This window comes from Triturus cristatus, chromosome 9 (assembly GCF_964204655.1).
Source record: "Triturus cristatus chromosome 9, aTriCri1.1, whole genome shotgun sequence".
In the NCBI taxonomy this organism is placed as follows: Eukaryota; Metazoa; Chordata; class Amphibia; order Caudata; family Salamandridae; genus Triturus; species Triturus cristatus.
Window position 1 is genome coordinate 1,046,811,471 of NC_140592.1, and position 21,125 is coordinate 1,046,832,595.

At 44.6% G+C, this 21,125-nt stretch overlaps 1 protein-coding gene across 1 annotated transcript in view; it reads left to right on the forward strand.

Moving 5' to 3' along the window:
* Positions 1–21,125, forward strand: part of PLCB2 (phospholipase C beta 2) — a 573,513-nt gene that overhangs the window by 292,660 nt on the left and 259,728 nt on the right. The window contains exons 12-13 of the mRNA XM_085626894.1: positions 12,337–12,419; positions 18,988–19,072. Coding sequence (XP_085483020.1) covers positions 12,337–12,419; positions 18,988–19,072 — 168 coding nt within the window. The remainder of the gene's footprint in view (positions 1–12,336; positions 12,420–18,987; positions 19,073–21,125) is intronic.

Genomic DNA, 21,125 nt, shown 5'->3' on the forward strand with positions numbered 1-21,125 from the left:
CGGATACAGAATTGCGTTTTCGGAATTGTCTCACTGAGGTATTTCAGTGGTTAAACAAAAACCACTTGAAGTGCAACAGTGGGAAAACCGAAATTATACCATTGGGTCAGGACCTACCTTTCTGCCCGAGGGATTGGTGGCCTAAAGACTCTGAGGCCCCGCCCAGTGCTGTGTCTTCTGCTCGCAACCTAGGCGTGCAATTTGATGCTACCTTATCATTTGATGATCATGTTAGGATCACGGCTGGCTGCTGCTTTGGCCTTATCAAATCTTTAAAGAAATTTTTTGACTTCCTCCCCACTGCCTCCAGGAAATCGGTCGTGGTTGCACTAATACTCTCCCGACTCGATAATTGCAATGGGTTGATGGCAGGGGTAAAAAAGTCCACTTTGAAGAAGTTGCAAAGTGTACAGCACGCGGCGGCACGGTTAGTGTTAAAACTCCCTAGGAAATCTTCAGCCTCAACTGCATTAAATTCTCTACACTGGTTGCCACTGCATAAGAGAATTCTTTTCAAACTCTTGCTCACAGCTTTTAAATCTTTGAAAAATATAGGTCCCAAATACCTTGTTAAACGTTTTATTCGCTATGATCCTGTACGATGTCTGCGATCCTCAGGGGCCAATCTTGTTAAGATCCCGAGGCATAAATACAAAACTAGGGGCGGAAAAACGTTCACAGTCCCAGCAGCAAGAGCTTGGAATAATCTACCTGTAAATCTTAGACTGATCGAGTCTGAATGCCCCTTTAGGAAACAACTGAAGACCTGGGTCTATCAGCAATCAGATACCTATGTGCTAGCAGCCATCTAGATCTTTTCACCGCTTATTCCCTATACGCATGCTCAGCGCCAAGATGCTCCTTCCGGAGCGAATGTTGCGCTTTATAAATATCCAAATAACAATAATTTCTGTCAGTCGTAGAGAGCGTTCAAGAGAAAAAGGCAAAGGGGTGTAACCTTTAAGTCTCTGAATGTTTCTGCAACAGCATGGCCCCCAGGGAATAGCTAGAAGCATCGGTATGAATGATGACAGGGTGATCACTATCAAGATGTTGTATTTTGATTGCCTATTGAACAAGTCCTTTAATTGCTTGAAGTATGCTCCCTGTTCCGATCCCCACTGAAACATGACAACTGCTTTTGTCTTTGAAAAATTTGGAATAATCTGTCTGTACAAGTTAGCGAATAACAGACATTTTTGGATAACTTTGACAATACTTGGTGCCGACCTAATTAGTACTTGCCTGACTTTACTGGGATACATTTTTATGCCTTGTTTGGAGGTTATGAACCCCACAAAACTGACATTTTTTTAAATCACATTTCTGTAATTTCCCAAACAATATTTTTTTCTTGGATGGGACAGAACCTCTCTTACATCAATTTCATGTTCTTTTACAGAATTTGAAAAAACTAAGATGCCACCTAATTAGAGGACCACAAATTGATCCAGGATATCCATGGGGGCATTGCACAAACCAAAAAAGCATGACAAAATGCTAAGAATGGCCATATCTGGTGATATATGCTGTTTCCCATTTATCTCCTTCTTGAATCAGTGCCAAAATATATGCACCTCACTGATCCAGTTTGGAGAAGGCTTTATCAGTCTTGATCTGGTCCATCAATGCCAAGATCAGGGGCAAAAGATACCGGTCACTAATAACGCTGTTATTTCATTCATGGTAGTCAACGCAATGTACATAGGTCCTATTGGTTTATGGGATGAAGCATATTAGAGCCCCAGCATGAGATATTGAATGCCTGACAAATATGTCTCTTCAAGTTCTCCTCTAGTTATACTTGACACACTTGAGTTCCCTTAAAGGTTAAGAGATAAATTCTGCCATGGAGAACAACTACTCCAAAGACAAGGCCAATGGGACAATCGTACTTCCTATAGAGGTGGAGTAAATCTGTTTGTATCTTCTCATCTTCGCTTAATCCATAGGAAAAAGGTGCACAATATAAAAAAAGCAACCTTTTGGAATTTCCTCAGGTCACCCATAACTTTTCAGGAGATGCTAAATTGACAGAACCTGGGACAGAATAAGATACCGGGAAAGTCTGACCTGTTGTCTGCCCACTTGTATTTCTCCCTCCTATCGATGAAGTAGTTGAGGGGACACATTAGAGGTTGATGATAAAAGTTGATTGAGAGTATTTAGTAAAATGCGCTGAACTTTCCGTGCCACCTTCAATTTTCTTTGAATTTTATTAATTGTTTTCGCCATAGCCTGAAGTTGTTTAACATCCAAGCCTCAGCCCATATGACTTCCTGAAAACTGTCAGGGTTGCCCCCTTTCCCACATGGAAGTTGAGGACACAAGATTCAGGTGATAATGCATTAAAGACCATGAAGGACGTCTCAAGAGGCTGTATAGTGGACTAGCCTTCAGAATAGATTTTAAACACGGAAAAAAGGGGTTCATGGTAAGGTACGTAAGAGAGAGAACACAACATGTCTACTGTAGGGCCCCACAGGTGAACCTACAACACTTGCACAGTGAATAACATACAATGCATGATATAGGAGAATGACTTCTGGGGCTGGACAAAACCTATGACAATGAAGAGCTGAAAGGTTATTACGTGCTACCCAGATTATCAATTTTAGAAAAAACAAATAGAAGGCTGAGTGGACTCATTGAGTACTTCTGAAGATATTTTGGTGAAGACTATCATAGGAACTAGGAAACACCATGGTTACCAGAAGCACCCAGAGTGTAAGGAGACAACAACCTAGCTGAGGAGGTGTGATAGGTAAGTTCTAGGTACACTATGGGCAGGAGACAAAAATACATATAACAATAACAGCAACAATGGAACTGGGAACACAAACCAGGTAGGGAGTAAACAGTAAAAGTGTACTGCTAATCCAGAAGCTGAAGGAGCTGCTTCACAGCAACAACCTTACCCAACACTGCTTAAAGGAAACCGGCAACAAAGGAGCAATCCTAGACACCATTATCGCCCAGCATGGAACTGTCATGATAGACCGCACCCTGCCCGTGGACTGGTCCGACCACCACTTAATCCTTTTCCACCTCACTTAGCCTATCACACCTAAACCCCCCACCCAAGACCCTCCGAAATGGACTAGAAACTTCACCCAGATTAACTTGACTGACCTAGAGGGAAGGGTTAACTCTCTCCTCACTGCCTCCACGGACGATCTATCCACAACAGAACTCACCACCCACTACAACATAAACATGACATCCATTCTGGATCAAGTAGCCCCCTTGAAACTAAAAAAAAAACAGGAACATCCCATCCAGATCTTGGTTCAACATGGACATTAACAACGAAAGAAGACAGCTAAGAGCTACAGAAAGACTATGGAGGAGCAACCCCTCCTCAAGCCTACTCGAACAACTCAAAGCAGCCCGAAGGAAATACAAAAAACACATCAGTGAAAACTTTGCCAACTTCTTCAAAGAAAAAATCACCAGGATTGAGTTCTCACTGGACATCAACGTCAACCCTGTCTGCAAAAACCTGCCTCCAGTGACAGTAGATAGCTCACCCAAGCACCCCAAAAAAACCTGGAAGTCCTTCAAACCCATCCCGGAAACCGAGATCCTCAAACTGATCTCCACCTCCAAACCAGCCTCTCACGTCCTTGACCTGATTCCCACCGAACTGACCAAAAAACTGAGACTCTCCAGAAGCCACTTTATGGTGCAAGATCATTAACAGCTCCCTGAGAACCAGCATCATACCTGAAAACCTCAAAGTTGGCCAAGTCCCGCCACTACAAAAAAAAACAGGCATTGACTCCAAGGAACTGAAGAACTTCAGACCCGTCTCCAATCTCCCCCTCCTATCCAAAATCCTTGAAAAATGCGTCCTCCAACAAGTGACTCAGCACATGGATAACATCAACCTTCTTGACCCCCAACAATCGGGTTTCAGAAAAGGCTACAGCACTGAGACCACGATCCTTAACATCACAGACGACATCCACAAATCCCTCCATACCGACCAATGCTGCCTCCTCATTCTCCTCGACCTATCGACAGCCTTTGACACAGTTGATCACCAACTTCTCATCAGGGCTTTACAAGAAAGGGTAGGAGCTGATGAGGTGGTCCTACGCTGGTTCTCCTCTTTCTTACACAGCCGCTCACAAAGGATAAAAATAAAAAAACTTTACCTTCGACCTACACCCTCTTAGCAGGGGCGTCCCCCAAGGTTCAGTGCTCTCACTTCAAATGTTCAGCATATACATGGAACCCCTCACCACCCTACTCAAAAATGCGAACATCCCTTTCCACCTCTATGCAGATGACACCCACATCTATCTAGAAACCTCCTCCATTGATGACATTCACAGACTAAATGTCACTCTAAAAGAAATCCAACATTGGCTGTCGCTTAACCACTTAAAACTCAACCAAGACAAAACCGAAATACTCCTCATCTCCAACAAAGAGGAGAACCCTCATATTTCAGAATGGCTAAAAGCTTTGGATGCTCTTAACGGCAATCACACTCTGACCCACTCCGTTTAATCGTTAGGAATTACCCTAGACTCAAAACTCGACATGGCCAATCACATCAAGAACTCCGCAAAGAGTGCCTTTGTCAACCTGAAGTTACTTAACAAAATAAAACCATTCATCCCATCCAACGACCTCAAACAAGCCACCCAATCACTGGTGCTATCCAGACTCGACTATGGGAATCACACCCTCACTGGTACAACAAAATCTCACCTAGCACCCCTCAAAACTACTCTCAAGGCAGCAGCTAGAATGGTCACTGGAATCAGGAAATACGGTCACATCTCACCAGCACTCAGAGAACTAAAATGTCTCCCAATCGAACTGCGTGCCAGATACAGAACTGCCTGCCTCACACACAAAGCCCTGCACACAGGAAAACCTGAGTATTTGGCTGCCAAACTCAAGAGGGCTGGTCAGACAAGGAACCTCAGGAGCTCAGCACCCTACTACTCATCCCCATGAAAACACGCAAACAAAAAATTGCCACACGGTCCTTCGCTGGAAACACGCCCAAAATCTGGAACACCATCTCAGTCGGTATCAGGACTATCTCGTCCTTCACAAAAAAAAAACAAAAAACTTAAAGTCCTTTTCCTCAACCGCTCACTCCCGAATGGATAGCCGCCATCAAAACGCTATTCCCTGCTCATCGTCACTTCCTGACATTGAGCTCTAAGACTCACCTCCTCCCTGCTATTCATCCCCCAACTGCTCCTCCCCCCTTAATTGGTTCAACCCCAAGACAACGTGAACTCTATGAGGTTATCTCAGGATTCACAGACTACCTTAATGCTGCTCAGCACACTTAGACTTCCGAATCCTATATGTAGAATCCTGCCTTATTGTGTCAACCCCAAGACAAAGTGCACTCTATGAGGTTATCTCAGGACTCACGTACTACCTCAATGCTGCTCAGCACACTTGGACTGCTGAACCTATATGTAGAATACTGCTTATTGAATGAATCTTTCTCAAAAACTGTTGTGAAGCGCTCCGATACCCTGGGGTCAGGCTAGCGCTATATAAAACTCCTTAATAAATAAAAAATTAAAAAATAAGTGTAGGATGCAAGACGGGGTTGAACTTAGCAATAGTGGGAGCCATACAAAACACAAGAAGTTGCCAGGCACCATCCTGATAGCTTGTGTCTTTTCTATCAGGGCTTGCAGCAGATGTTCTCGGATTACCTGCCTTGACCTGGAACAATCTGTTTTTTTACCTTGTGTGTGTCTGTGGTCCAGTCGCCAAGAGCTATCCTTCCAAAGTGTCCAGGCCTTTCCTGCATTTCATATGTGCCTGAAACAAATCCATATACTTTTCATATCAGTGTGTTTTCCCTTGCCTTCCCCTTGATGAAATCTTGACAATCAAGGGCCAATGACTAGGGAATTGTGAAATCACATCATTTTGTCTTGTGAAAATTTATGACAATTACACCAAATTATATTTTAGTATGAACTATGTGTTTGCTAACACAGTCATGGGGGATTCTAGCAGGCAACGGCTTCAAGTAAGAAATGTCTCTTATCAAACATTCGTTATGTGAACCATTCTCCTGAGGGCAAATATTAAGTATAGTTCCATAACAATAACATTTCACCAATTTCACGTAAAAAGGAATAGAGGAACTTTTTACATTTTTCCAGCACAATTTACATTTTTCACAGGCCTACCCATATCAAAGGCTTTATGGATTTTATTAGGTTCCATCATTATGTCAGACTTTCATCCCTTTAAAAAGCTGTGACATAAATATGTTTCCATATCATTCCTGTGTATCAGCTTTACACAGTAGGTAATGACAAAAGCCATGGCTTTGGATGCTTTGAAGTGCTGTATTAAAATGTTCACTAGCTAACATACCATCTATTTCATTCAACCTTCTGGAGTTCTTGAACTTTCTTTTGGAATAGGTGAGTATTGAATGCTGGATCCAGGTGATTAAAGTATCTACAGGTCACTTTCTTACATTCTGTAAGATTTTGTAGGGAGAGGTGTGTGATCAAATATTTATAATTAATAGGGTCAAATAACATCTACAACTATATACAGGGTGGCTTCAGACCCATCTTGTTGTCAGTCTTAGACAAACACCTATGAAACGTGAATGTCAGTGATGACATTAATTCTTCCAGATATTACATCAGCCTTCAGCACCATTGATCAGGTAATCCTTACAGACTATGCCTTTACCAAGGATGTTGATTAGCCCATGTCTGATTGCCATTTTGTTTCTTAATTATCTTTATTGTATTTAAGAGAGCAAAACATTCAAAAACTAATGAACACCCACCCCTACAAACCTTGGCATGTATAATGACACCTGAGTACTTAAATAACAGAATGTACAGTGGCATAACTTTGCAACAGGTCTCCCACTTCGAACACATGTCACTTTACATGTTGCAGTCCCAACATCCAAGTTCAGTCAATAGATCAAGGTGCGTGTTCAAATTGCAAACAGTTTGTACTCTGTAGAGTAAAACCTCAGTGTAAGAAATTAGGGATGAAGGGGGTGAAATCCTTTTCAAGCAGAAACCACAATACTTGTCAGGGTGAAGTCACAAGCGTGCCCTAAATTAACCTGTCCTCAACTCTCGGGTAGCTTGGCACAGAGCAGTCAGGCTTAACTTAGAGGCAATGTGTAAATGAACACACATCACAAAAGGGATCCCAAACCAGATTAGATAAATATAGTATATTTTATCAAACAAATAAGACCAAACCAACAAAAACCCAATCTGTAGAACCGTCTGTCTGGTCACGCAAGACTGGGAGAAAGTTAGAACTTCAGACCGACTGCGATGGTGAGCAGGTCGAATACAGAGACCAGGTTAGTTCCAATGAAAAGTTACCTCCTCAGTCCAGAGCATAGAGTTCTGTTCACGATGGTGGGAGCCGTTAGGGGCAGGGAAGTGTCATAGATGGTCAAAAATGTAGTGCAAAGAGCAGCCCTAGCATTGTGGATGGGTGTTTATGGAGCGTGAAGATCCTGTTGTACGAACGATCAAGCCAGTTCTTTGCGGTGGTGCTCGCTGCAAGCGGCTGATGCTCCAGCGCGAAAGGTCGGGAAGATAATACTTTGTGTTGGCAGGCTGTGTTAGTGACAATGTTTGGGCACCAACGGGCCCTTTGCGCTCACAATGAGGTGAAAAATCTCAATTCAGGCTCTCTGAGGCCACACCAAGGGTCTGGGACCTAAGGGGCACCATTAGGGATCAGGGGTTTGCTCCAGCTGGATCTGGGTGCTGGTTCAGGGGGTTGGGAGCCTGTTATGTCTCTGTGGCTATGAACAGGAGGCCGGCAGACTAGCCCTTTGAGTCACTCTGTGAGTCCTAGGTTCAGGTGCAGGTCCAAATTCCTACGACTCAGGCAAGAGGGCAGCAGTCCATCAATTAAGTATAACAGCAGGGCAGCAGCCCAGCAGAGTGACAGTCCTTTCAGCCGCGCAGCAGTCCTTCTTCCTGGTAGGGTCTCCACACGTTCACCAGAGAAGAGTTGGTATCTGAGGTCCCAATATGTATACCAGGTGCTTCCTTTGTAGTGGGAGAAGCTTCTGGAGGTTTCCCATTGAAGTAGACATGTTTCCTTCCTCCCCTGTCCTGGCTCCAGACTAACTACAGGGGGTATGCAGCCCTTTGTGTGGAGGCAGGACACAGCCTATTCAATTGTAACAACCTGATGGCCCATCCAGGCAAACCTAAGCTCTCTATTGTGTGTTGCTGTCTATAGAGTTTTTCACTAGAGTATGTCCAACTTTTTAAATACACTGCACCCTGCCTTCTTGGTTGTCCTGGGCCTAGCCTAGGTGTGACTTATGTGTATTAAAAAGGAAGGTTTGGGCTTGGCAAAAGGTTTATTTTCCTAGGTCGAAATGACAATTTAAAAGTGAACACATAGGCTGCAATGGCAGACCTGACACATGTTTAGAGGGCTACGTAGGTGGGTGCCACAATAAGAGCTGCAGGCCCACTAGAAGCATTTAGTTTACAGGCCCTAGGTACATGTAGGTCCACTTTACAGCGGACTTATAAGTAAATTAAATGTGCCAATTGGGGATAAGCCAATGTTACCATTTGTTAAGGAGGAAGCACGGGCACATTAGAATTGGTCAGCCGTGGTAAAGTGTTCAGGGTCCTAAGGCCAGCAAAAACGAGATTAGCAAACATGGGGAAGGAAGGCAAAAGGTTTGGGGTAGACCAGCCTGAGGCTGACAGGTCTAACACTCTTCATGTTTCTTTCAATTTTATATGCACATTGTTGAGATTTGTTCTGGCCAAGGTACACGTTGTCACTCCAACTTTTCTTTCTAAACCACAGTCAATGAGTTGTGTGGTCAACACAGCCCAGCCTTGTAAACCATATTTTTCATGGTCTATTTAACCCTAGAAACATTTAGACTTGCAGAACAATAATGAAAAATATTAGGACCAACATTTGGGTTGTTGTAGGTTGTCTGCCTTTTTCTCACATGCTGGGCCTTCTGCTGGTTTCACATTTAAACCTCGTCTTGGGGATTGGACAGTAGGTAGGTAAGAGCTTTCCTGAAGGAGCTGATTTTCGTTTGAAAGCATTTGGGAGCAGTTAAGAGCACTTATGTATCAAGATGCAGTTCTCAATAAAAGTAAATTTACTACTTTGGGCTTTTCATCATTTGTAAATTCTCTCCAAAGTATAGACTTACATGTCCCCACTAATTTAAACCAGGGGCTGCAGCCTACTTTTTCAGTGTAAAGTTACTATTAATAACTTCTCACATGGACTCCACCATCGGAGTGGAGATTCCAATGGTAAAATATAGGGAAAGGTTAAAAAGTTCACCAAACCTTTAAAAAACCTTTTGATTTACATTAAATATTAATGTCAATTAATTGAGTATATTTATTTTAAATAGAGAGCAAAATAAAAAGCTACAGGGCTATTAAATATTTGCATTTAAATCTATTTTTTTTTTTTTTAAATTAAAAAAAAACAAACTCGAAGTTTAATGTTTATACTTATTTAGTATGCTATACAATGTGTTCATTCATTCATTCACATCTTTATTTCAGCAATCTGCAATAGAGAAGAACAGGTTAAAAAATAAATTCAAAATACAACTAGTAAAAATAAAAACAATTACGTTAAGATAAAGTGCTTACTTCATTATGAACCTGGGTAATAAAATTAATTTCATTCATAATAATACAATTTAATACACGTTCCATAATACATATAAGTGCTAGATGCTTCAAGCGAGGCATCATCAGTGAGAGCACACTGCTTATTATAAGTGATGTACTGGATTAATTTAAATACATTTTATTAGTTTATAAGCAAACTAAAGTTGCATTTATTTTAAACTAAAAAAGACTCTTAAAATGTTTTAAAATAAAATAATCCAGTTTTTATATATTTTTTAACATTTATTTCAATGTATATATATATATATTTAAGAAGTCCACATAAATTATTTTATTTTAGCATTAATTCCTTTAGGGTTCTAGTTTAAGACCCTATTCCCATTGTTTTCTATGCAAGGGTGTTGCACTACTGGAGGTTGGCCACGAGTGGTGCTGGGTGTACTTCTGGTATGGGCTGGAGTACGTTTATGACTGTTTTGGGTCATTTTTGGCTGTAGTAACTGTAGTAGTGCAGTTTGTGAATAGCAATTGGCTTAGGGCCTTATTACCAGTTTCAGCAGTCCTGTACCAAGCAGCATGCCATGGCTCCACTCCAGGACTGCCGAAATTCATTGCTGCCTGCCAGAATACAACTAATTTTGTGGTCTGGTGGGTGGGCGGGTGGCGCGGCAGTACTATTCAAAGGCTCATTGTGAGCCTTAAACTGCTGAACTGCGGGACCACCAGTGCCCTTTCCTGCACAGGATGGAATGCACCATATATCAGGCATTCCTTCCCATGCAGGAACTGGGGATGCAAAACTACAGGGGGGGACATGTGCCCCCTGCATGCATTCCCGTGCACAGAGACACATCAGGCCCTGTAGGCCTTCCTTTGTTGCCTCACCACCACCCTTTTCGTGGCAGTGCATCCGCCATGAAATGGGTGGCAGTGAGACAAAATATGCTTGGCTGTGCCAATGCGGCACTAACAGTATATTTTGGCCTCAAACCGCTGCCAGAACGCTGCAGGATCCTTGATCCGCTGCGGGAGCAGTGTTCATTGGCAGTCCAACCGCCACACTTATAATTCTGCAGGTGGTCCCGCAGTGTGGCGGTGGTCAGCCCGGCAACACGACTACAGCTGTCCCATGAACCGCTGTAGTCATAATAAGGCCCTCACTCTGCATGCATTCCCGTGCACAGAGGCACATCAGGCCCTGTCGGCCTTCCTTTGTTGCCTCACCACCACCCTTTCGGTGGCAGTGCATCCGCCATGAAATGGGTGGCAGTGAGACAAAATATGCTTGGCTGTGCCAATGCGGCACTAACAGTATATTTTGGCCTCAAACCGCTGCCAGACCGCTGCAGGATCGTTGATCCGCTGCGGTAGCAGTGTTCATTGGCAGTCCAACTGCCACACTTATAATTCTGCAGGTGGTCCCGCAGTGTGGCGGTGGTCAGACCGGCAACACGACTACGGCTGTCCCTTGAACCGCTGTAGTCATAATAAGGCCCTCACTCTGCATGCATTCCCGTGCACAGAGGCACATCAGGCCCTGTCGGCCTTCCTTTGTTGCCTCACCACCACCCTTTTCGTGGCAGTGCATCTGCCATGAAATGGGTGGCAGTGAGACAAAATATGCTTGGCTGTGCCAATGCGGCACTAACAGTATATTTTGGCCTCAAACCGCTGCCAGACCGCTGCAGGATCCTTGATCCGCTGTGGTAGCAGTGTTCATTGGCAGTCCAACTGCCACACTTATAATTCTGCAGGTGGTCCCGCAGTGTGGCGGTGGTCAGACCGGCAACAGGACTACGGCTGTCCCATGAACCGCTGTAGTCAGTGAGTGCATTTCCCTGCCTAATTCCCTCTGTGGCCCTAGCTTAAAACCTCCTCGTTCCTCCATTAACCCCTCTCATTTTGTAGTATTTCCCATTTTCCATGCCCTTAATTTATCCCTCCCACAGTTACTACCAAAATGTAGGTCTACACTTGGAAAGATATCCACAATTGGGCCAGAGATCTCTTCACAGAAAGATAGGAAAGGGGGTGGCGGGAACCTTGCATGAAGGTTTCTGGATAGCATATTGTAGTATGTGAGTAGTGCTATTGTAGTACCACTACATGTCCTATAAAATGTAGTTTGTGAATGGTCTTCAAAATGTTACATTTGCAAAAAAGATAATATGTGAAAGGTACGTAAAAAGCAGAACTTAACTCGTCAACTTGGAAAGAGGGGTGTGTAAGTGTCGGTGTGCTAGCCGTCTGGGCAAGCTGAAGGCTAGCTAGGAATGCAGCAAGATATAGATGTAAAGAAGCTGAAGGACTAAATTGAACCGTTAGTTTTTACTGGTACCACTTCCTGTTAATCTTTACGTCATAATATACAGTGAGTTTGCAAATTGGCCATTTCCAGTGCAGTTGAATTTTGTTACTAATCCGTAAACGGTAACTCTTCTTGCAATGAATTTTGAAACTGTACAAAAATGTTAGGGCAAATAAAGTGATTAAAAGAGACAGAAGCCAAGCAATTTGGTTCATGGTCGTACCGAATTACTAATCATATTTTTCAATTTCCAGAACCAGTTTTATAAAAGCCAATAAAAACAATCTTCTACTGCATGAAATGGACATATATAATTTGAGTAATAGCTATAAAGCAATCATATTGAGCTAATAAAATAACCACCACTAAAGGAAATCTATTGCTCTATCACAGGATGTCATTGAGGCCATTGCAGAAACTGCTTTCAAAACAAGTCCCTACCCTGTGGTCCTGTCATTTGAGAACCACGTTGACACGTGAGTATTTGTTTTATATTTCACATGGGACTATGCATTCCTGGATCAGTTTTTTGAAATTGCTTCCTGTTCTGCCAGGAAGCATGCAAAATGGCGGATGAATTAGATTGTGAAGCCTTTTTTTTCTTTTTTGCTCATGCAACCTATGATACTTGGTTTAAAAGCACAACCTGCATATTGCAGTGCACTTGCTCTTTTCTCTAGTGTCGCTCATTGTCAGTGGCGGCTCCTCCTAAAGGGCGGAGCAGCGTCACTGTGCCTGCTGTGAGAGCAGCAGATACATGTAAATAATGGTAATTGCCATTTCATTATAGACACACGCTGTGCTAGCGTCAGTGTCTGGGTGTGAGTGCGGGGGCAGGGCTGATTGCAGTAGCAGGATCAGGATCAAGGACTTGTGAAGCTGTCACTGTGGAGTGCGCTTGTCAGATTGGCCGGCTGTCCTGGGACGGGCAGCCCGACATGTGCACTTCAGACCATACCAATCCCAGCAGTGTTAAACTGCCTGGTGATTGCAGTCACAGGCACCTAGGTTCAAAAGGACAGCTGGGTTAGCCTGCTCAAACCAATCCTGGTGCTTCTCTCATGCTGAAACAACATGAGAGCAGCTCCAGGATTGGTTAGGTTTGCGTTGGCTGTAGGAAGTCAACCACCTTCCGTAAGTTCCATTAATTCCTTTCACAGTGGCACAGCAGCAAAGCCCAACCAGCCCTGAGCACATCCAGCACAATCCAGCCTCTGCCGGCACTTCCATGTAGACTAAGCTCCAAGAGGTAAGCCCACATAAAGAAACAGCTGAGTCTACAGGATGTCCACTTCCTGGTGCTAAATTGATATTAGCTTTCCTACTTCTAAATGCCTGGACCTAATTTCTCACACCTTTTGACCACACCACACCACCACCACTGCCACCTTTCCGGAGAGCTGGCAACACGTCAAGATCGACGCCCTTCTCAAAAAACCCAAGGCGGACCCAAAGGACCTCAAGACCTTTCGACCCATCTCCTTGCTCCCGTTTCCTGGCAAAAGTCATTGAGAAGACTGCCAACAGACAACTAACCCACTTCCTGGAGGAAAACAACATCCTGGACTCCTCCCAAACTGGCTTCCGCAACAATCACAGCACCGAAACCGCCCTCATCGCCGCCACCAATGACATCAGAGCCCTGCTGGACAACAGCGAAACCGCGGTCCTCATCCTCCTGGAGCTCTCGGCCGCCTTCGACACCGTCTGCCACCACACCCTACGCACACGCCTCCACGACGCAGGGATCCGTGACAAAACCCTGAACTGGATCACCTCCTTCCTCACCGGCAGAACCCAGAGAGTCCGTCTCCTCCCATTCAAATCCGAAGCCACCACGATCACCTGCCGCGTACCCCAAGGATCATCCCTCAGCCCAACCCTTTTCAACATCTACATGGCACCACTCGCCAACATCGTCCGAATGCACCACCTCAACATCATCTCGTATGCCGACCACACCCAGCTCCCTCACCAAGGACCCGGCCACCACCAATATCCAACTTCTACGAGGGAATGAAGGCCGTCGCAGAGTGGATGAAGACCAGCCGACTAAAACTGAAATCTGACAAGATGGAAGTCCTCATCCTCTGCTCCACCCCCTCTGCATGGGACGACTCCTGGTGGCTGGCCACATTTGGAGCTCCCCCGACACCCACCAACCACGCACGCAACCTGGGTTTCATCCTGGACTCAACGCTCTCCATGACCCAGCAAGTTAAAGCTGTCTCCTCCTCCTGCTTTAACACCCTCCGCATGCTTTGCAAGATCTACAGATGGATCCCCACCAAAACCAGAAGGACGGTCACCCAAGCCCTCGTCAGCAGCAGGCTGGACTACGGCAACGCCCTCTAAGCGGGAACCACAGCCAAACTTCAGAAAAAACTCCAATGCATACAAAACGCCTCCGCATGCCTCATCCTCGCCACCCACCTAAAAGACCTGCACTGGCTCCCGGTCAACAAGAGGATCACCTTCAAGCTCCTCACCCACAAAGCACTCCACAACACCGGACCAGCATACCTCAACCAATGACTCAACTTCTACACCCCGAACCGCCAGCTTTGCTCCGCTGACCTCGCCCTTGCCACCATCCCACGCATCCGCCGAACGACCACCGGCAGCAGGTCATTCTCCCACCTCGCCGCCAAGACATGGAACACCCTCCCCATCCACCTGCGACAGACTCAGGACCTGCTGACCTTCAGGAGACTTCTCAAGACCTGGCTGTTCGATCAGTAGCTGCTTCTCCCCCACCCTCCCCCCAGCGCCTTGTGACCCTCACGGGTATGTAGCGTGCTCTATAAATGTCCTGATTGATTGATGGATTGATTGACGCCCTGAGACCTTCCTGTTCAGTCTGTTCTCATTGGGCTGTTAGTGGCTGCTTGCCGCCATAACATCCAGAGCCGGCCGTGTCTCAGAACTTAAAGAAAGGGAAATAACATGATCCAGTGAATATATGCACATTGGGGCATAGCTTTCATTAGTGCCACAGGTCCGTGCAGTGGCACTGTGGTCCAGGGACCTAAGGGCCCACTGAACCCTGATTATTGCTGTACTGTAATATTCAAACAGCAGCCCGGAGGGATTTCCATCCTTGCACTAGGGCCTATGACACACCGGCTACGCTGCAGGCATACGTGAGGTAGGATAGCCCAGTGGGACAAAGAATGTACTGTTGCGATGTTGTGATGTGGGAGTATCTTGCAGGCCATAAGTTAAAAAAAAACAGATCGCATGAATGTGCCAGATGCAGAGATCTGCCTATAATCTGTGGATCGCAGGTGCCAATCCCTGTTGGGTAGATCAGTGGGTTAGTGAGTAATATGCATTCTGCAAAGAGTTGTGTGGAACCCACAGGTTACAGACTCAAATCACAGTAAGACCTATGGGGGCGAATGCGCTTGCTGCAGAGATCTGTGTGTGTGAAGTGCAACTTGCATGTCACAGGATAGGATTCCAGAAGAATGTTCATATGACTCACTCATGCACTCACTGTAGAGATTTCTAGCAACCTCACGGTCGCAGGTTCAAATCCAACTACAATATCTCTGTGTATTAACTTGCTCGCTGCAGGGATCAGTGTGTGAGATGCCAATTTACAAGTTGCCAGCGAGCACTTTATGGACAATTCAGGAGAAGACTGTGTTCTGCGGCTCTTCCTTTTACTGGAACCAGGGCTTTAAGTGGGCCGGCTTTCACCGGTGCTGAGCACTGGCAGTTTTTTAATAGGGCCTCGAAACGGGTCTCTAACGGGCTCGGTTTTGTGCCCTGGCACAGGCGGTCAGTTTTTTCCAGACTGCAGTGACAATAGGCACATCGATGTGCGCGTGCTTACACTGCTCACTTCTCACTAGTGGAGAAGTTACGGCATGACGTCATGCTCGGTGAGCGTTGTAGGAGAGGGAAATCGTTTAAAGAGAGTTCATTTCTCTCTGGATTTCCCTACTCTTTTTGAAACTCGGGAGCAGCAACATTGCTGTGTTGTCACCAGGTCTTTAAGTGGAAGCTTTTTAAATATTATATACAGGACATAGTTGCTGCTTATTTATCTTATGCAACTAACAACCATTGACAAAGCCAATAGTTCTGACTGCTTGTAGGTATGATGTTACTTATTGTATCTTATAGCTGGATGCAATGACAGAAACAGCAAAAGTCGGTGGCACACTATGCTAAGCACAGATTTTTAGCTTATGTGTTTTTAGGCTATGCCCTTAATTACGTTGACCACGCCCCAGTTTTTTCATCCCACTTAAAGCCCTGACTGGAACTAACAGCAGTAGCTGAAAATCTAGGCACTTTCAGTTTTCCCAGTCAGCCCACCAATACTCTGCACAGCAAGCTCCTTTTCCTCTCAGTGACTGCTGCAGGAAGTGCGATGCCAGGTGTGACGCTGCTCTGGGACTCACAGTGATTAACGCAGCAGCGTCAGCCCCGGTCTGAGCTGCCCTCCAACACAAGAACGAGTGGCTGACTGGCGCTGATATGTGTGACTGTGTAAGCATGTGTATGAGAGAGAGTATGTTTGACTGCTGTCATTAAAAATAATTTTTTTAAATATGAATTTAGAAACATTCCTGTGTACCCACCCTAATGACAATGCTATTAGTGAGTTGCTGTACACCATATGCGTGGCCTAGTTTTGTTTGATACCTCAAGCAACATTATATTCTGTGCCATCAAACATAAGATGTCTTTGTACTAAGCATATCCTGAACTTGTGTATTTATGGTGCACTCATATGTGATAACGAAGAAAAGTGAGGCTTGGTAAAATAAAATATTTACACAGTTTGGTCAAGTGGGGAAGCCAGTATTTCTGCTTTTTCATTATACAGTTCATACCTTGGGACCATGTGGCTGCCCAGTGGCATAGCAAAAGGGGGAGGGCGGTACGCCCAGGGCGGCATGACTTTTGGGGGCAGCGGCACACTCTGCTCTCTTACATGCGTTTGCCGCAGGGCTACAGTTGCAGGAATCGCCAGTACCCCTCTCCCCCCTCGCTCAGCTATGCGGCCGCCGCGAGCGGCAAAGGCAGGGGCTGCAAAGTGGCTGGCTATGCCAATGTGGGTGCCTTGCTCGTGCCATCAAAGTTGGAAAGAACTTAAACGCCCTCCACTTTCAAAAGGCACCCGCCGCCACTGCTCATTATGAGGATTTTGTAATACTGAAGCTGTACTAACTTGCCCTCTCAAGAATCGAACACTCAAAGGTTCCTTACAAAACACCGGCAGAGAAGGTTGTGAACATATAAGCATAAGCAGACCACAGTCATATGAATCCACTTGTCATCTAGAGGTCACTCTGTGAATGTGTGTTGGAATTTGAGCTCAATTCTGCATTTACATGTGGAGAACATGTGGACCTAGAGTGTGCATTATTTGTGTACATTTGCAGACCATTTCAAATAGTAATGCAGCAAAGAGGTTGCATAGAATAGTACAGACATTTTAGAGAGAGGGCACTGAATGAGACGTAGCAAGACAATTAGGGCAATCACATGAAATATTAGACATCTGAGTCAAGAGCATGTTTAGGATACCCCCTGTACAAGTAGCATCATCTTTGGCAGAGGAGGGAGTAAAATGAATTCCAACAGTTGAATGTTCAAATACTGTTTTTCATGGGCGCAGTACATATGCAGCTGTTAGGCCCTGGGGTAGTGCATTTCAGTCAAGAAGTGCCAGTAAGGAATCCAGACGTGGAAATTGAGGAGATGCAAGGTGGGGGAGGTAGGATTTGATGAGGCAATAGTGAGTCTGTGATGCGAGGGATGGAGATGAGAGCTCTGTTTAAGGTGGGTGTAGACCATTTGAAAGTCAAAATTAGGAACTTGCATACATTGCATGTGCAAACCCAGCATAATCATAACGGGGGGGGGAGGGGAGGTCGGCCTCAGGGTAATGAAAAACAAGCTTGGGAGTATTTCACCACCCGGACATGTAACACTTGTCCTAACTTTTAGTTACCTAGCACCCTGCCCTATGGGCTATCTATGGCCTACCTCACAGGTGACTGGTGTGTAATAAAAGGGGAGTTTAAGGTTTGCCAAGGGGTTTTAAATGCCAAGTCAACATGGCAAGGTAACACTGCATTCAGGAATCGATAGCAGGTCTGGGACAAGTTTAAAGGACTACTAGTACTAAGTAAATCAAATATGCCAATCAACCCCTTTGCCGCGGCAGGAATTCCGCCGCGGCGCTGGGGGGGGTTTGGGGGCAGCGCGGTGGCGCTGTGCTCGTGACGGAACCGCTCCGTCACGAGCCACGGTTGAGCTGTGCTCATGACGGAGTGGTTCCGTCACGGCGCCGGCCACTTAAGTTGGACGCCCGCACAGGCGGGGAAAACGCCCCGCGTGGGCGGAGCGGCAGCCAACGGCCGCGGCATGACGGAACCACTCCGTCATGAGCACAGCGCAACCGTGGCTCATGACGGAGTGGTTCCGTCATGAGCGGGGAAGGGGTTAAGTATATATCAATCAAACCATGTTTATGAGAGTGAGCTGAAGCTAATTGGTACTGGTTAGCAGTGGTAAAGTGCACAGAGTCCTAACAAAAAGGAATTCAGCAAAAATGGAGGCAAGCAGGCAAAATGTTTGGATGACGATCACCTAAGGCTGACAGGGCTGACAGTATCAATTACACTCAAGGCCAATCAATATATGTGACATATGGGCCCTTCTTCGCATTCTGCAAGGGTGGTTCTGTCTTTTTATGTTACACCACTGGAGATCATCCTTTTCTCACTAGGAAACCAATATAAATATAGGTCCTTAAGGATCTCCTGAGACCATCCCTGTTATTAAATATACATTTTAAAGAGCTCCTCTGAAAATCACTGCTATCACAGTGTGCATTGATTGTATTGGAATACAAACTCAATTCTGTAATCATAATATATAATAGTTTTTGGTATACATATTGCTGGTGTGTCTTCTGATTAGTATGTATATCTTAATCAGTTGTCTCCTCAGGTAAATATGACGTGCCTAATTTCACAATAACAATTCTATTTTGATGTATTATATGTATTTGTTTAGTGCAAAGCAGCAAGCTAAGATGGCAGACTACTGCAGAAATATATTTGGAGACATGCTGCTGACAGACACCCTGGAAAAATATCCAGTGAGTACGTTTAAACTGTATTCATGCTTTGGTGTATATTTGCTGTTACCTGCTATGTGGCAAGGAATCATGAACAGCTAGTGCAGATTCATTCTATCCTGTGAATCACTGCAGATGTGGAAATGTGTGTGCATGCAAGAGCAGGTACAGAACATGTAGGCATATTTGATAGTATATAAAACCAGTGCTTAATTTGAGCCAGTGGTTTCCGGTGCTCACCCCCGGCACTTAATTGACAGCACCTGCACTGTTGACAGTCTGCCACATGGTGGGCTGTTTGTCTGATTTAGAGTTAGCACAACAACAGTTGTTTACTAATTCAATATACTTTAAAAATGACTTTTACCTGCCACCCTTGCAAATCTTATAGGTTTGGGGGCCTGGAATAGTCTGAATTATCACACTTGTAGTGTGTGATGGTTAGTAGATGCTTAGGTACTGTCATTGGAAGCACTGGCAGGGGCAATGGATGGTGTAGGCTGCAGTGGCCTCCTGGTGAGGGCCCTGGCACTTAATATTTAACAAATTAAGCACTGTATAAAACAACTGAAAAACAACCAGACACCCTGACAGAGACATCGCATTTCATGTATAGTTGAGGTGCTTATCATAAGATGTCCTATTCATTAAAGTAGGTGCCCTTCAATGTGATCATAATATGTATATTTAAAGTGTACCGTTGTAACTAATCAAACATATTGCTTGGTAGACAAGACAAGACGAGAATATGGATGTCACCAAGTTCTAGGGCTAGAGGAAGAGATAAACATTAACCTGCAGTCCACATTAACTCTTTATCCACCCTTAAACCATTAGCACCCTTCTTGGAAATTGGGTTACTAGTTGAGGGGGGTGAACCCCTACTTAAGCAGCAACCCCAATCACTGTCAGGGTGAAATACATGCAAACCCTAAGTTAACCTGTGCTTAACCCTTTAGTAGCTTGGCACAAAAGCAGTCAAGCTTAACTTGGAGGCAATGTCTAAAGTATTTATGTAACACACAAACAATAATAAAGTGAAAACACAACAGAAGAAAAATCCTACACCAATTTAGAAAAATAGAGTCAATTTTAATAAATTATTTGACACCAAAACAACAAAAATCGAATAAGTAGAATCGGAGGTATGCAATTTCAATGTTTGAAATAAAAATAGTGCCTAGAAGCACAAAGCGTCAACAGTGGTTATCTGGTCGTGGTGGACCAGGACAAAGTAACAAGTTCAGCTCCCATGTTATCCTATGGAGATATAGGGCTTGCAGTAGTGAAAAACACATATAAGAGTTTTTCACTACCAGAACATGTAAAACATAAAAGTACATGTCCTACTTTTTAAATACATTGCATCCTGCCCTCTGGACTCTCCGGGGCCTACACTAGTGGTGACTGAAGAATAGTAGCAAGCATTTGCAATGCAATAGGTCTCGCATTTAGGCGAGTTTGAGCTATTGACATTGCAAATAATGCCTTTTATTTTTGTTTTCGTTTTTAAAACATAAATAATTGGCATTGTCATTTACAATGCCAATAGCTTAAACTCGCAAATGCTTGTTTTAAGTGCGGCGAAGGCTCTGCCTCCCAAGAGGCAATGGGTATCCGAGTCACTGGTCCCACAATCATGGCCATAAAAACACTTTACTCTGCCGGTCAGCCTCCGTGGTTTATGCCATGCTATTTCTTTCATGAGTGGCAGTTATAAGCAAATGTATTCAACCAGAATCAGTGCACAAATGGTTAAATCGATCCAACGAAATGCACATTTCTTAAATAGCCCCTGCAAGCAATAATAGGGTTATGATTTGCAAGTTGCAGCCGCTGATCCAATAAGCAGTGCCTTATGGCAATAGTTAGGCTGTATTATGGTAATAACTTAGAATTTGACTTTTACACTTCATAGGTACGTGGATGAGTGTAGGTTTTATAGTACATGTGTTCAACAGCATGTTCGATGTAGAGAAAGACAGACAGAAATACAGATAAGGCGATAGATATATAGAGAGAGAGCCCCCATATCGGTGAAATGTGGGCCAGTGACACAATTATGTAAAATAGG